The 16,734-nt window shown below is 37.2% G+C and overlaps 1 protein-coding gene across 1 annotated transcript in view; it reads right to left on the reverse strand.

Moving 5' to 3' along the window:
- Positions 1 to 16,734, reverse strand: part of si:dkey-122a22.2 (uncharacterized) — a 30,737-nt gene that overhangs the window by 1,769 nt on the left and 12,234 nt on the right. Inside the window, exon 8 of the mRNA XM_061051237.1 lies at positions 1,912 to 2,053. Within this exon, the coding sequence (XP_060907220.1) occupies positions 1,912 to 2,053 (142 nt within the window). The remainder of the gene's footprint in view (positions 1 to 1,911; positions 2,054 to 16,734) is intronic.

The raw sequence follows: 16,734 nt of genomic DNA on the forward strand, positions 1-16,734 counted from the left end.
GCCCTTGAGAAATGGACTGTATGCTCTACTGAGTCTGGCAAGCTTATGAGTGTCTGTGGCTGTTATAACCTTCACTAGCCTGTCTACAAAACCTTTTTCTGTCCTTGGAGAATTCAAGCACAATGATGTCCTTATCTCCTTGGCAACGATTTAAATGCTTGAAAGCTCAAATAAGTCCCTTATCACCCCTGCCATCAAATCATGGGTGGCTGTCAGCAGGGAACAAGGAGTCTTAACGAACTGTTCACAATAGTCCTCAATCAGCCTTTACAGTATCATAAGGAAGCTGCAGGGGAAAAGACATATTACTGAGAGCTTGATAGAAATGTCACAAAGTGTTGAATAATATTTTCATTTTGCTACCAAAAATAAAATTGTTTGTATTTGAAGTGTTTAGTTTAAATTCAATAAAAAGCATCACAATACCTCTTGCAATTATCTTTCTATGTTCTTACAACCCTTAACATAATTATTTGTTTCCCTTTTGTCAGTGATTGTCAAGATATAAAACGATTCAATATAACCAAAGATATTGGTTGTTGTTCATCAGTAAAATCCATCTCTGCTGCTGATTTTCCAAAGCAGGTAGAAACAACTACAGGATGTCATCACAGGCAGGCATGTCACTGGGTAAGTGTTTAATTCACATTCATGGCAGAGCTGAGTCTGGACAAGTGCAAAATGGAAATCCCTCCCTTAAAGAAACACATCTTCTGCAATAGACAGGCAAAAGCTTGTAGTATATATTAACAAACAATTCCTCACAAACTGTCTCACCTGTCAAAAGGCTGAGTTTGAAATATTGCAGGCATCGGGGGATACAGTGCAACTGTAGCCTCAGCTTTACAAAATGGTTCAAATATCTATTTTCAAATGATGCCTGGTGCCATCTCACACACAGTATATGACAACATTAAGGCAAAACTTTGCAATCACAATCTACCTGTATGTCTGCTGAGGAGAAGAAGTGATTATACTAACACTAGCACCATCCTGTGGCTGTACTGGAAAGATGTGTGAAGTACACCAGTTTACCACATATAACTGTAGTATTCCCTAGCAAACAATATGCTCAATTACAGGTATTGGTGGAATGAGAGGGAAGATTTTCCAAGGAAAAAAAGTTGAAGGGAACAGCACTCCTGTTAAGATTTTTTTTATCTATTAAGTTGTTGTATGACACACATGGCTGTTTAACACGGTTTCATGACCATTAAAATATATGTCATTTATTGTGTTTAAAGGCACCAGAAATACTGCAACAGCCCATAAGCCAATAGAAAGGACTGTTCATGCAACATAACCAGTTCTCTAAGATGCATTTCTGTTTAAAGGTTCTATATGTAACTTTTATAGTATAAATCGTTTTTTATCGCCCATTAATAAGCAAACGGTTAACTGATGTGAAAAAGTAGATGTTCACTGTCTATCTGTCTATCTAGTTTCCCCGGGTTGTATTTTCAGCAAAAGCTCCAGGAAGTGACATTTTATGCATGTTCTCAACGTCCTCCTCACTCCAACAGGTTACTGATGCAGTTCGCCTAACGGCCATGCGGTATCACTACAAACGCAGTATTTTTGAAAGTTACATATAGCCCCTTTAAACAGCGTCTTTGCTTGTGTCTTCAGGTATGCTACAAGCGTACAAGAAACTGACTGTGGTTTTTGAAGGCTACCTTGTCACTTTCTGACAACCCCTAAGACCCACTGATTCTTATACTTGATACTTTGTTTATGGCACAGGAGCCACAGGGTTACTCTGATGTAAACAAAAAAAGTTTACTGTAGTAAAGTAAAAAGACAGTTACTGCAACAACAGAAAAAACAAATGCATTTCAACCTATTAAGCTCATATTTAGCATATATATATTTTTTTTTTTTTCAGTGTGTGGGTGTGTACATTAACCTGACCTGGCGCTGCATGAACTCCTCAGAGACATTTTCAACTCCTTTAATAGTTGGTTCGATAGCACCAAGGATAATCAGCATACGACTCAACCCTGTAGCTGCCGAAAACTGCCTGACTTGGAGTGATGGCAACAGCTTACCATACCTGAAAAACACAAAAATATTTACATAAATAACTTAAGATACGAGCAAAATTAAGTGTTCTTTGCTGGCTTGCTGCCGTAGTACAATAACCCTAGGTCAAACAGCAAGTTTGAAAATTCATTCATTCATTCATGTCAAAAAATGTGTTTTAAAAATGTGAATTCAAAAGGGATTGTAACACTGATGAATTAATAGACAATCAACCACTTTTTTTTTTTTTTTTTGTTATTTGTAAGTATGTAGATAATTAAACTCTATTTTTATATGTTATGATTAATTAGTGATGCCTGTTAATGTAATCATTAAAGCCACCCTGAATCACTGTCATTGGTTTTCAAAAAGTCAGTTGAATTTACAAACAGTGGGAAGATGTAAATGATCATATTACTATTCATTTCTTAATGGCTCCATGTCAAAAAGCAATATATTCATAGCAACAGAAAATTATAAATGTTAATACAAAAATATATGTGCTGATTTATCTCTCTTTTTTTCAAAACAAAATCTGGAAGTTTCCAGAATGAGAAATACACTTTCTTTAGGGATAACATTACATGAGTAGAGTATGGGATTTTGTAACTCGGGAGGCTCAATTGGTCTTGGCTCAGTGGTGCTTTGAATTGGCTGGTCTCAGCTTGTGGAGTCTGATCAATAGTGCTGTGCTCCTGCTAGGATCAGCACATCATGCAATTTTCTTCTACATACAGCCAACAGCAGCACTGGGAAACACTTAAGACTGTATTTGTCTTACATGTGATCTAGATCACACTGACAGCACTGTACCCCTGTGGACTACTTATTTTCTCTACTTCATCCAATCTGATAGTAAATGTTATGCCTGATAAGTAACCATGAATGACATCACCAAACACATTTACCAATTGATTGAGCATCTGCAGTTTTTGAAATAAAAATACACCAAAAAAAATTGTAGTTTTTTCTTGTGTGTGTGTGTGTGTGTGGGGGGGGGGGGGGGGTTGTCGTACCACAATAGTGGTATTGCAAGCGTATGTTTATTTAAGTATTTTTTTAGTCTGTTAATTCTGTCAATCAAAATGAACAAATTGAAAACAAAAATTGATGGTGAAACCTCTGTTCATTATGCCCAGACCAATAAAGACAAGATAAATGAGTTGTTGGAGCTGACAAGCAGAGTTTGATCACAGTGTTTGATCCCTTTTAACCGAGCATTTATCTGGAACAAGTGTGTTGCGGGTACAAGATGTTCCTGTCGTCATGCATCTTTTTCACTTGTAATAGGATGATGCTTTCCAGATGCATGTCAGTGATTAGCCTATCCAAACTAAGCTACTCCTGGGCACTGGTGTCTCAAATACCATGTCAGATGGAAAGGATCTGTGGACGTGGATGTTTTATAGCAGCTTGTAGCACCATGTATTATTGGGTCAAGTTTACAAGCATATTGAGGCAGTGATATTCAGATTCATGCATGCTTTAAAAGTTTGCAGCTCAGTTGTGTTTGCACCTTGTTTTGCATCTGATTGTGGAGATGTGCCATAAGCATCTATACTCTGCTGTGTGGTGCTAGGCTCTCATCTTGCAGAGAAGGATCAGAGAAGGATCCAGGGGTATTCAGTGATGCCACCATATTGGTATTCCTTAAATTTGACTGGAAATTTGCCCCAAATCCTGAACAATGAGTTGTCTTGTTATAAGCAGGACTTAAGTTTAAATCAACAACTTGGGCTGTGTTAGGGGCTACTAGTAGTTTTCTTTGCATTTCAATGTGACACATTTACTTTTATTAATACTGTTATTGTTACTTTGGACTGACATATTCTATATGAGTCCTTTTAAAAATGAAACTATAATATTTTAATGTTGCCACTTTGTTGTTTTACTTTTTAAAGTACAAAAAACATACACAGGAATACAACATCTTTTAGATGTCCTACATGTTAGAATTTATGCACACAGGTTTCATGCAACCCCCTGTATAAGTAAACGCCCCAGCAGGCTCTAGATCTGATTGGATGGGGCTCAATAATTCCACATATAGATAATGATCTGAGCAATCCTTTTTATAGCTGTGAGTGTCCGTTTTTAGATAGCCCAGATGAATAAACAATGTATGGTATTCTAATTTCTTATTAGATTTTTTTTTACAGCCAGAAGAAATATCTTCCCGCAGAATCCATGTAAATATCATGAACATGAAAATGATAGCTAAATCTTTGACTAAAATTTCACTCAAATGAAAAGTTGGCTAGAAGTGACTAAATCTTTACTAAAACAAAAGACAACACAAAGACTTAAATGTGAAATCAACTTCAATGTTAAACTAAATTAAAATATCTTGTCAAAGTTAACACTGTTATAAGTTATTTAATGTATCAGCTACTTGATGCTTGCAATTACATTTGGTAAAGACACCAATGTAAATCTAAGTTGATTTAGTGAACTTTGGTGTTATTAAACCAAAATATTTTTTTTAAACAGGGTTCCGCAGCTGAGAGTCAAATTAAATACAAAGCCGTAAGTGCCTTTAGTGCAAGAATAAAAAAAAACGATATATTTTTTAATCCTGAGTACCCATTCTCGCCCTGCAAACTAGAGGTGACACTCATTGGGTGAATATTTACTAGCTTGCTTCTAACATGCAAGATTACACAGAGAGCAACAGGCATAGACAGCAGCTACAACTGAGTCATGACTAGACCATCTATGCTATATTAACAAAACACAACAGTCAGCAGTTTCTAAATTACAATTTCCTAAAAATAAAAACCACAAAATCGTTTTCCTTCAAATTTTCAAAAAGTGGAATCCATCTTTTGTGTTGTAGGGTCAAACTCATCAATGATGCCCTGAACATCTAAAGGACTTCTTCTCTAGTGTAGATAGAAACAGTGACAGCTTTCGGTTTTTGGCATTATCGGTAATGTTCTGTAGTGGTTTTCATTAAATTATATTAGAAGTTAAGGTGAAGCTGAGGTAATTGGCAGGGTTGTTTAAATACATATGAGGTAGGGCTGGGAAATATGACAAAAAAACGTTATCACAATAAAAATGTTCATATCACAACGATAATTATCACAATAAATGTCAAATAATTATATCTTTCAAATTTAAAGGCAGATTTTTGTTCCTCAGTAAGGTCAAGAAGCCATATGGTAAATTATGGTCTAATCATTTGTTTCTTTTTTCAGATCATTACTAACTATACTTGATCAGAGGAACATTTCACAATCATAAGAACAGTGCACGGTGCTGGAAAACACTGATAGGAGAGTTTACACACTTTCACACTGGGTCGTTTGGTCATTTGTGGCTTTCGGTGTGTTCTGACGGGTGATATAGTTTCAAATGGTGGAGAAGGTTTGTGGTGTTGCCCGTTTAAGAACAAAAGCAAGGCTGTGTGCATCTACTTGTTTTCTCACCCTGTCTTACATTACCTTTTGTTTTCACATGTGGCTAGACACAGGTAGCAGGTGTAAACGATACAAGAAAACTGTGGGGATTTTATAAATCAGATCTGTCATTTGACATTCTCAGCCCCCACCTGTCTCTTTTTACTTAGCTCTTGATATAAAAACACAGTCCCTGAAAGCTGGCTAGTACAAATCTGGTTGAATCATTCTCAGGTCTACACATTGAACACTATTTCAAGGATTCTCCAGCCACCTGTCCTATTCCCACCTCTTTTTTCCATTTTTAATTCTGCCCCAGAGTGAGGATTATGTGAAGCAAGGCATGCGTGTCAAAGGGAAATTTAGTGGGTAAAGACAGCCAAGATTGGCGGATGAATTAAACAGATAACAGGAGGAGACGAAGTGGGGGAACCATGTAGAGCAAAACGCCTCACCGATGTTGGTCATTTCAGAGGGCTCTTTTTTTCCTCCCCACAGGAGCGAGGAGGCAATATCTAAATTAATAAAGTGATGAAATGAGTTTGTGCGGTGGACTTTCTGCTGTTTGACTTTCCCATCTGGATTAGTGCAGGCTGAATGGACGCTCTGTTACTTTTGTTACAACTGCGCAATTCACTGTCGGAATTTGGACCTGAAGTGATAAGGTTCCCCTCCTCCTCCTCATTACCATCTCATTTCATATGCAGGGCCTCTGTTACCTGAGAGCCTGCTCACTCACAAAACACAAACTATTACACAGGCTTCTTCCAACTATTACAATGAGCAAAGTACATTTTAACACATACTATTACCAAAAGCTCAGCTGAAATAAGACAGAAGGCATATTTTTTCTAAAAGAAACTAGTTGCAGCGCAGACTAGTACAAAAAAGCCAAAATTGTACATGGAGCATAGCTAAAGCAGCAGCCAGCACGTCCTCCTAAGTTTTGATTTGGGTGTGGAATGGTTTGATTTTGATTTGACTAGAGAACATCAGCGGTTTTAAGGCACCCCCACATGGTTGTTTTGCCCACCTCTCGGTTTGTCAGGTAAACAGAAAACCAACAGATGCTGCAGTGATGGAAGCTGGTTCAGCTAAAACTGTTTCTACTCAACCCTTTTCTAATGAGCTCAACGACAAGAAATGATAGATAGATAGATACTTTATTGATCTCGAGGGAAATTCAAAGCATCCAGTAGCAGGTTACAAATGTGGTTAAACTAGGAGATAAACAAACCGCGAAATGACAACCTGCGTGCACATCAGCTCTAGAAAGGAGGGGGAGGGGGGAGACAGCTCTCTTAAATGTTTTAAATTTGGACTGCAGTACCCATTTTAAACACTAGCTGTCAGAGTTACATATTGGTCCTTTAAAGCCAAGTACAAACTGGAGTAGTTGTTTTTTTACTGAAAGGTCTAACCCCAATATTTCACTCTTTTGCATTGGCTTTCCTTCTCTCTCCTTTCTTTATAGTTCTTATTTCCTCTCATTTATTTTTTGTATTCCTTTCTCATTCATTAATTTCTCTTTAGATTTAAATCTCCTCTTTCCTCTAATAGCCTTTATCATTTTTATCTTCCTTTCTCCTATCATGTACCTTTCTGTCGTCTCGTTTTCCTTTTCATCTTTTCTTGTTTGTCATCTCCTCTTGTCATTCACTGTTGCTTCATGTCCTTGAAATTTTCAGTGACATTAAAAACTCTGGGGAAATTCTTAGGTTTATTTTCCATTTGAGGATCTGTTAATAACATGTGTAACATTAATCATTGTTCCCACTGTTTTGTAGAGATCATTTTCCAGGACATTTTGAGTGACAATTTAGCTAGCATGATAGGAACGCATCTTTCCCATACATCTACTATATATGACGAATTGATCATAGAACAATGCAAATACACGTGCAGATCCACTGTATAGCACCTGATTTTATAAATAAAAACAAAAAATATACGTTTGTTGGTTTGGACATTAATAACCAATATTTTCTTTTAGGCTATGTAAAAAAAAAAAGGACCAGCAAATGTATATTGCACCTGCCTCACTCAAAATATTAATAATAATGTCAACAACAAATTTCTGTTTATAAATAACTGAAAATCATGGAAAGTAAAGTAAACAAATAGTTAATTCAAATATTTGTTCCTTAATGAGTTCAGTGGAGTTTATTGACACTGTCTTTCTGGTCTCACTGGTTTTCCAGAGCTCTTCCCTTTTTTCTGTAACACAGATTATTAATACTTATTCCATCAATTGACAAGAAGAAAAATATCATTGCTGTACATGCAGAAAATAGATAATGTATAATATTTAAAAAAATTAAATGTTATTAGTCTAGTGCCACACAGTCCAGAGCTTCAGAGTAAAAAAGCCCACAAAAGTGGTATATTTGTATAATATTGACTGTTATCATATCTAATGCTTAGAAAGTTGAATACACCTGTATTTGAGTACATTCTATTTAAAATACTGAGCTGAGTGGAATGGTTGGGCCAACATTGATATTGATAAAGATTTAAAGTCCAATTATCTAATCATTTAACTCAAGTTTTCATTTTTCAATTCTTTTTTTCAGGCAACCAGTTAAATGAAATTCAGTCTCCCAAAAATGTGCACTGTACATTTTATTACTGGTATGATTTTTTATATGAAAACTAAACCGTGACAACAGCACATGCTGTGTTTAACTCTTTTCATTTCTTTTCTCGTTTCTGTTTTTGAGTTGAGTCCACTCACTGATGTTATGACGCAAATGTATTGGTAGGAATATGATTGGTGTCACATAACTAGCAACAGTCATTTCTAGCGCTGAACTGTGAACTTAACTGTGTAATTAAGTGTATTGTGTGTATTGGGAAACACTTTAGTAGCAAGAAGAAATGAGAAAACAAAAACAATTTCACATTTTTCAGGCTTTTGGAAATAAAAAGCAACTTTGCAGTGAAGCGTGTGCAGAGTTTGATAATAGCACAGAGTCTGCTAATGTTTGGAATAGGGGTGTAAAAGTTAATCGTGAGGCAGTTAAAAATCCATTCAAAGCAGTCAAGGTTCACATTGGTACTCGCAATAATAAAAAAGAATCGCAATAATATCGTGAGCGTCAGCAGCTGCAGAGCAAGATTTTGAAATTGAGGAAGCACCACCGTCTTTTAAATCGGAGGTGTGGAAACATTTTGGCTTCCCCAAGACAGAAAATTAACGAGGTGAGAAGATAACAAACAAGACAAAAACTGTGAGCAGATATTGCAAGAAGACAGGGAACTACAGAAATAACACAACCAACATGATGCAGCATTTAATCCACACCAAGGCCAAACCCCACTGACAGGCGGGTTTGCAGCCCCGTTCGTCCAAACGATTCAAAGAGTCAAAGAGATTACGAGGTTCATTGGTGTTTTCATGAAAAAATTAAAGGAATCTTTTTCACTCATCTCGTGTCTTTGGTCTCATTTTGTCAAATAAATCGTGTGAGAATTGTATCGTCAACCCAGTATGGTGAATTGTATGGTATCAAGAGTTGAGTGAATCGTTACATCCCTAGTTAGTTCCCCTAGCATTTGTGGTACGCCAGAAAGCAGCAGCCATTTAGTCTATGATAAAATCCAGGAACAATCTAAGATCGCAGAAATCCCCAATATTGACTCTTTTCCAAGCATAAAAAACTTGAATATTTTCCCCATACAGCAGCAAACATCCAGGCTATGTGCTTCCTCAGCTTCTCAAGGTGACATCGGCTTTATTACAGCTGATGAGCAAAACAAAAATGGCATCTGATGGTCAAATATGTTGCAGGCTATCTTCAAACTCAATACTGACTTTTACTTCACATTCCTATGATATATTTACTTGGTGTAGTTTTTTTAAGGCCAGTTTTCTGGCTTCTTGTGATTAACACGAGTTTTGTATAGCGTTAACTTAATTCAGCATTATTTTTATAGCACCTTTCATTCATGAAATCATGCAGCCTACAATGCTTCACAAAAGAACAGACACCGGCACCACCAATACCAGCTTCATTGTATAGCATATGGTAATTCATATGTGCTGTAGAAAGAACCACATTGGCACAGTAACTACTGTTCAATTTCAAAGCACTGTTCAAAGCACAAAATAGGAGCCCTTACCAAATCCAATTAGTACAATGCAGTATCATTTTAATCAAGCATTCAAGTTGTCAACATTCTTTGTTTGTATACATAAATCAAAATGTGTTTTATTTCTAATTTTTGTGTGTTTATAACAACATAGTTTTCCAATTTCTAAACTTGCTTTATATATTGTATGCCAAAAAAAGAAAAAGCTAAGTAAAGTATAATAATTATCCACTACCTTTTCCAATATTCCCTAAACGTATTCTGGCTAAAAATTGATTTGTATTATCTATGCTCATTGTTCTTTTATAAATACCCATAGACAGTCAAATCTAAATGCCTTTATTATCATATATTTAACCAGTACAATATCTGCTTTTTAGTTTTCCAATTAGCAAACTTAAATGCCACATTCTCTTTATTCAATCAGTAAGACTTGGGAAAACAGTGAGTGAGGATGCCAATTCAGAGGCTTCCAGGCTACATTAGTTTTAGCGTTTGGAGTCTAAAAAGTTGATAACACCTCCAAGGTGTAATACTTAGTAGGAACACAGGGAGTCACTCTTGCACCACATCCGATGACTGCTCTCATGTATCCTCTCTGCAACAAAAGTATAGACTGGCAAAAGGCACCTTTGCTTTTTATAAATGTAACCTAACTCCAGTTCCAATGGAGGATCAGGAGAGAACTGAGGGATCACTGACACATTGAATCCATTCCTGTACCACATTAGGCCTTAGTGAGGTTGCACCTTCATCTACTGCTGCATTTACATTATACCTTCCATTGTACAACTTTTTCAGTTACTGTCCTTTGTCTCCCTTGCCCTCTTTTAAGTCATCCATACATTCATTCAGCGATCCTCCAACCCCTGGAAGGATGATTGCTTCCAATCAAAGCTTAGGATCTCTAGAGGGTTATCGAACGCAGCTTACAGTGACACTTGTACTTTATCTGTTTTAGAATTCATAACTACACTATTTATTGGGGCCCGACCAATACATCAGTTAGCGATACAGGCAAATAACGTGACTATCGGCACGACGGCATTGGCTAAATTACCTCCAATTAAGAGCCTATGATTTTTAGTATATTCACCTGTCACAAAGCATTTAAATTGAGTCAATATGTGTTACACTGGAAGCAACTGTCCTGGCTCTTTCCAGCAGCGTGCTTTGTTTAAATATCATTCATTTACACTGTGATTCATGTACAGTTCATCCACAGCTGAACTGGATAAATGGAACATACCTTTGACTGACGGTTGACTCTAATAATAATAATAATGATAATAATAATAATAATAATTAAAACCGCAAGCAGTGATGAAGGGCCCTCGCACCCCTGTGCATGTCGGGGTGTATCGCGACCGCGGGAGTGCAGCAGCAGCGGAACGTGGCAAAACAGCAGGCCGTGCAGTCCGATTTGTGTAAAAGTGATATTATAGTATGTTGAAATAGGCAACGTAATGAAGATCACATAAAATTTTGACGTAGAGCAGTTCAGGCTGGCACTGTCATGATAGCTATGACATTTGGAGGAAATTGAGCATTGTATATAGGATGTAGTACTTACTCTTTGCAGTAGGGGGCGCTATGGTTGAAGTTGACTATTGTTATGTCAATGTGTTCAGAGGCCAACCCTGATGTGAAATTTCAATCAGATCAGACAAAATATCTGAGATGCAGTACCGCCTCTTTCCAGTAGGTGTCGCTATGTTAATGGAATAATTGTATTAGGTTAGATGTGATCAGGCCAGTACTGAGATCATTCAAGTGAAATTTGGTGAAAATCTGACATTTTATATGGGAGGTAGTACTTAGTCCTTGCAGTAGGGGGCGCTATGGTTAAACTTTATTATTGTTCTGGGATGGTGTTCAGAAGCCAACCCTGATCATACATGTGAAATTTTAAGCAGATCCGACAAAGTATATATGATGTAGTGCTTAGTCCTTGCAGTAGGGGGCGCTATGGTTAAAGTTGACTATTGTTATGTCAATGTGTTCAGAGGCCAACCCTGATCATACCTGTGTAATTTTAAGCAGATCCGGGAAAGTATGTATGATGTAGTACTTAGTCCTTGCATTAGGGGGCGCTATGGTTAAACTTTATTATTGTTTTGTGTCACTGTGTTCAGAGGCCAACCCTGATCATACCTATGTAATTTCAAGAAGATCAGACAAAGTGTATAAGAGTTACAGTCACTTCCTGTTTGATGGCGATGTGATTTGTGGACTTCCTGTTGAGTTTTGGGCGTGGGTTGAAGAGGCTTTTTGTAGGTTTTGTCATGTTGGAAATGCATAGTAAAATTCAGAATTGTAGGTTCAACGTGCTGTGGGGGTGAATGTTTGAAATATTGTAGGGGGTGCCACTGAGCCATTAAGCCACGCCCACTCACTTAAATGGTATAAGACTTTACTACCAGGATTATATGTATGAAGTTTCGGGACAGAACGACTACGTTAAGCCCGTGAAAAAACTACTTCCTGTTTGATGGCGAGTGACGCGTCCGTATGGCAACAGCGTTGGACGTAGGCGTTTGAGCTTGAAAGTGTTGTATGGCCAAGGTGTTAGCATGGTCCACACCAATTTTGAGGGGAAAATGAGCTACCGTGTAGCAATGGCTAATGCTAATTGAGAAGCAGTAACTTCCTGTTGTCAACAGGTGGCGCTGTGACTAATCAAAAAATGTCGATCATGGATGTGTTCAGGCTGGGTCCTGTATCATGCATGATACATTTGAATATGATTGAACACTAGATGGCAGAGATATAAGCATTTACTTTTTTGGCAACTTGCCAAAACGCTCCAAAAACTTAAAACGCATGCCACAGCCACGCCCTTTGACGAAATAACGTGCAGCGCACAACGAGACATGTTGAGCCTGTCTAGAACGCACTGACACTGAGTCTGCGCCGATCGGATGAGCGCCCTCGGACAAGTGGGCCGTGGGACAAATCTGCGATTTTGGGCCGTTGTGAAATTCAACTTTAATTTGTGGACTTCCTGTCGGGTTTTTTGAAACGCTGCAAGAGGATTTTTAGTCCGTCCCGACAAGCTTAATATGCGTACCAATTTTCGTGAGTGTACGTGAAAAAAGCCTTTATGGGGAGGCCATTTTTAAAATTTCAAGGGGGCGCCACTGAGCCATTTTACGAAACCACCAAAATATCAAATTTTTCGCGAGACCTGATGACCATGGAAAGTTTGGTGAGTTTTCGGGCATGTTCAGGCCCTAAAAAGTGGCCGCAAAGAGGAGGAACAATAAAAAGAAGAAGAATAATCGCTAGGGTTTCAAGAGGGTCCTTGCACGGTTCGTGCTCGGACGTCCGGAGTCAAGTGGTGTTCATGGTAAGTTTAAAACAATTTTGTAAATAAACATTGGTTAATGATGTTAATAAATGCTTACTATGTCATTCCCCTCTTCAAAATCATTATTATATAACCGTGACCATGGTCACTCATGCTTATATAACAAACATTTGTAAATTAATTAGGGCGCTAATAATTAGCCGTCTATTGGCTGTGTACTGTACTCTGCTGCAGCTGAACAAATAGTAAATGTAGGGCAATCACTTCTCTATAATGCCTGCAGCTCAGGAGAAAGCAGCGTAGTGCTGCTTTGAATTAATGCTGCATTGTTTAGTTGATAATATGTGTTTTTAGCAGAGAGCCAGTAAGGTGATTATTAATAAATGTTAGCCGTTAGCCATTAGCTCGCATGCTATGTTAGTCAGTTTATATTTGGCAGTGACACACCAAGGAGATGGTTGGCCATCGGTCCTAGCCGGACTGTCGGTTAGTAGGATATCTATAATAAGAGTGGTGAGCGACAGCGGTGTGAAAATGGTCTTTCATATCATAACAACGGACTACCGCCCCCTGCTGGCATGGAGAGTTATTTTCTCTCACGCATGCGCAGAACGTACGTGGTGGTTGGTTGTCAGCTGTAGTCTTTGCGGAGTGTTCTAGTGCAACTTTTTGGCCCCAAGACATGAAGGGAAGCCACAGGCGGCCTTCGTCGCCACTACTTTTTTGCTGTCTGCTTGGTGTGTCAGGGCCTTTATTGCAAGGCTGTTCCCAATAATGGGAGAAAGAAATCTGCAGCGTGTGGGGTAATTGAAAGGAAACCGCTAAACTTTGTGTCTTTTTAGAGTGTTCAGAGTGTTTGTTTAGTGTTTATTCAGCATCTCTTGGTGCTAACACAGACCTGCTCAGCAGCAGCCTGTGCTGTTCAGCAAGGTGCTGATATATAACATACTAGATGGGGCGGGACTCGTTTCCCAGGAAACAAAGGAAAGAGAAGCTTGTCAGCTGATGATCATAGAGAAAGTGGATTTGTAGAAACAAATGTCCCGGATGTTGCAGCTGAGTATTTGATAGTGGAAAAAAAATAGATTAATTACATTAAAATCAAAGACTGACTGATTTGTGATGTATATTATTTTTCATAAATATTACTTATGATATTCTAATCTATTTTCTATTGTTTGATTCCACTTAAGTTTTGCCTGAATAAGTAAAGGAAATTGCAATAATCAATAGCAAAGAAACACAACATTTTGTTATAATGTGACTTTTTCGTTTAATAACTTTATGTTGTTTATATTTTTCAGATGGCTGAGGGTGGAAGTATGACTACTACATGAAGGAAGGCAGCATTTTTTATTAGATACATTTCAACTTAAGTTTGATATTTATTTTTGATATATAATTATATTATATTATTATTATATATATTGATATAGTTTAAGTTTAGTGTTTCAGTGCACTGTTGTTATTCTGGCCAAAGAAGGCCTTTGTTCAACTTGTCAAATCTTGTCTTCATTATATATCTTTTCCACAAGTGTTTGATAACTGTTTTTGAGGGATCAAAAAAAATGTTGGTATATCTATCTCTAAAGATCTCAGAAAGATATGGGCCGATATATATCGTATCGGTATCAGATCCAAAAATCTCATATTGGTCGGGCCCTTGTATTTATTACTGAACTGTTTTGATTTTCTTGTCTTTTTCCATTTATATCTGTTATTTCTAAAAGCCTCCCGTGGACAGTTGTTGCAAATTAGCATTTTAGTATAAACACTACAAGGAAGGTATTTAGGACTTGTGCATGGTTAAATGTTTTAAATAAATAAAAAGCAGAGAAGAACGACGCAATCTCAAACAAACACTTAGAGATAGCATATTGCCACTAAAAGTTTGATTAAAAACAGTAGAATTGTATTTCATTGGAGAAGACTGGAAGGAAGAGAATAAAAGAGTTGTTTGCCTTTAAATCTATTGGCACACAAGTTGCCTTGAAGAATGATGAAGACATCTCTTTTTTCACCCATATTAAACCCTGTCTAGACTGTGATTATTACAGCAGATGTGAGACTGGTCCTTAGTCAAAGTGACAGTCATATGCTCCCTGTCATAGACCACATAACCCAATCAGGCATAGATCCAGGCCTTTAGCCATATCTAGAAGGACCACACTGAGAAAGTCATAAAATTGTGGATTTATTCTGCAAACAAACACATGAAAGCAATAACATTTTCGATTGACATAATTTACAGAGATGCTTGAAAACACACCCTAACCACAAAATTGGTGTTTCAGCTTCAGAATCAGGTTAGTTAAATCATCACCAAAGTGTAAGGACTATCCCACGATACTTGCTAACCTGATCTTTTCAAAGCTTATTTTTTATGAAACAGACAGAAATTAATTCTGATGCTTTGATCTAAAAGAGCAAACAAGACCAACAACTTGAAGATTGATAGTTATACTCCCTATTCCCAAAAAAGTTGGGGCCTTGTGTGTAAAATGTCAATAAAAACAGCACAGTCGTTCACAGATTGTAAAACCTCTCCCCATTTTAAGATTCTACCTGTCTAGGATTCTCTTTTAATACCAAATCATGTTAATCACTTGTTAACATCTGAAGTCATTCATTGTGAGACGTTCCACCATATTTGAGCATTACACAACTTTTCCAGTCTTTTGTTTCCACTGTCCCAACTTTTTTGGAAAGGTTTTTCTAGGCATCATGAACAAAATGAGCATATCCTTTTCTAAAAACATTAAATAATCTCAGTGTCAACATTTGATATATTGTGCACATTCAATGAAATATGAAGTTTTGAAAATGACCACATTCTGTCTCTATTTACATTTTAAACAAAGTACTAACTTTTTTGGAAACAGGGTTGTAATTATTCTAATGCTCCTTACTGCTGCCAACAAGTAAGTCTCAGACATAGTCATATACAGCACGCATGCCAGAAGAACCTTTATTATTCCCATACAGTACATTTGACATTTCTAAGTCATGTGTGCAGGATTAGAGAAGGCATTAGTGGTGCCGCTGTGACCATCGTCGCAAAGAAAAGCACAAATTTAAAGTTATTCCCAGAAGCGTTAAACACAAGATGAAAAGTTTATCAGGACAATTCCTGTAATGTTAACTATAACTTTCACTAGAAAAAATCTAATTCCAAAAAAACCTAAAACCTTTTACCAGTGATGGTCATTTTAGAGTCCACAGAGCCGGAATATTGTTATTGTAAAAAAGAGCACTTCACTAGAAGTTTGCCGGTATGAATTACTAAAGAATTGAGTTTAGTCACTTAAAAACACTTTTTGATCTGTTAAATATTTGTCTAAATTTTTTTTTAATCTCCCAAAAGTATATTTTGCAAATCCAAGGTATTTAGGTATGGTTAAATCGCGAAGCCCTTGTAAAGAGGAAATAGCTCTTAAAACAGGCAGCTTGGGTTTGACTCTGAGCCTCAGCACGTTGTCGCATGTCCCTCGCTCATCCCTGTTTCCTAGTCTATCCACTGCCCTCCTCTACAATAAAGGCCCCAAGATATTCTTGAGAGAAAGGTTTTCTTTTACCTTGATGAGTTGTGATATGTGTGCTGTTAGCTGTTTCTCATGTTTTGGAAAACTCCTTTGAATATTTTAAATAAAATCTAAATCTTGTTCTGTAGACCATTTTCTATTAAAGAATAGCAAAAACATTGCAATCACAATAGCTGCTTGTCCATGGCCAGACACAAAGCAGACATATGTGAGCCAATAGTCTACACTACACCTAAAACTCCATGCAACAAAGACTTCTAATGGGAAGGAGCAGTCTCTTAACTTTAACTCAACACCAGAGATTTAGATAAAAAGATTTATAAAATAAGCTTCCTCTATACATTATATACTGGAAATAACTTTGGAG

The sequence above is a fragment of the Labrus mixtus genome, chromosome 11 (genome assembly GCF_963584025.1).
Source record: "Labrus mixtus chromosome 11, fLabMix1.1, whole genome shotgun sequence".
Classification (NCBI taxonomy): domain Eukaryota; kingdom Metazoa; phylum Chordata; class Actinopteri; order Labriformes; family Labridae; genus Labrus; species Labrus mixtus.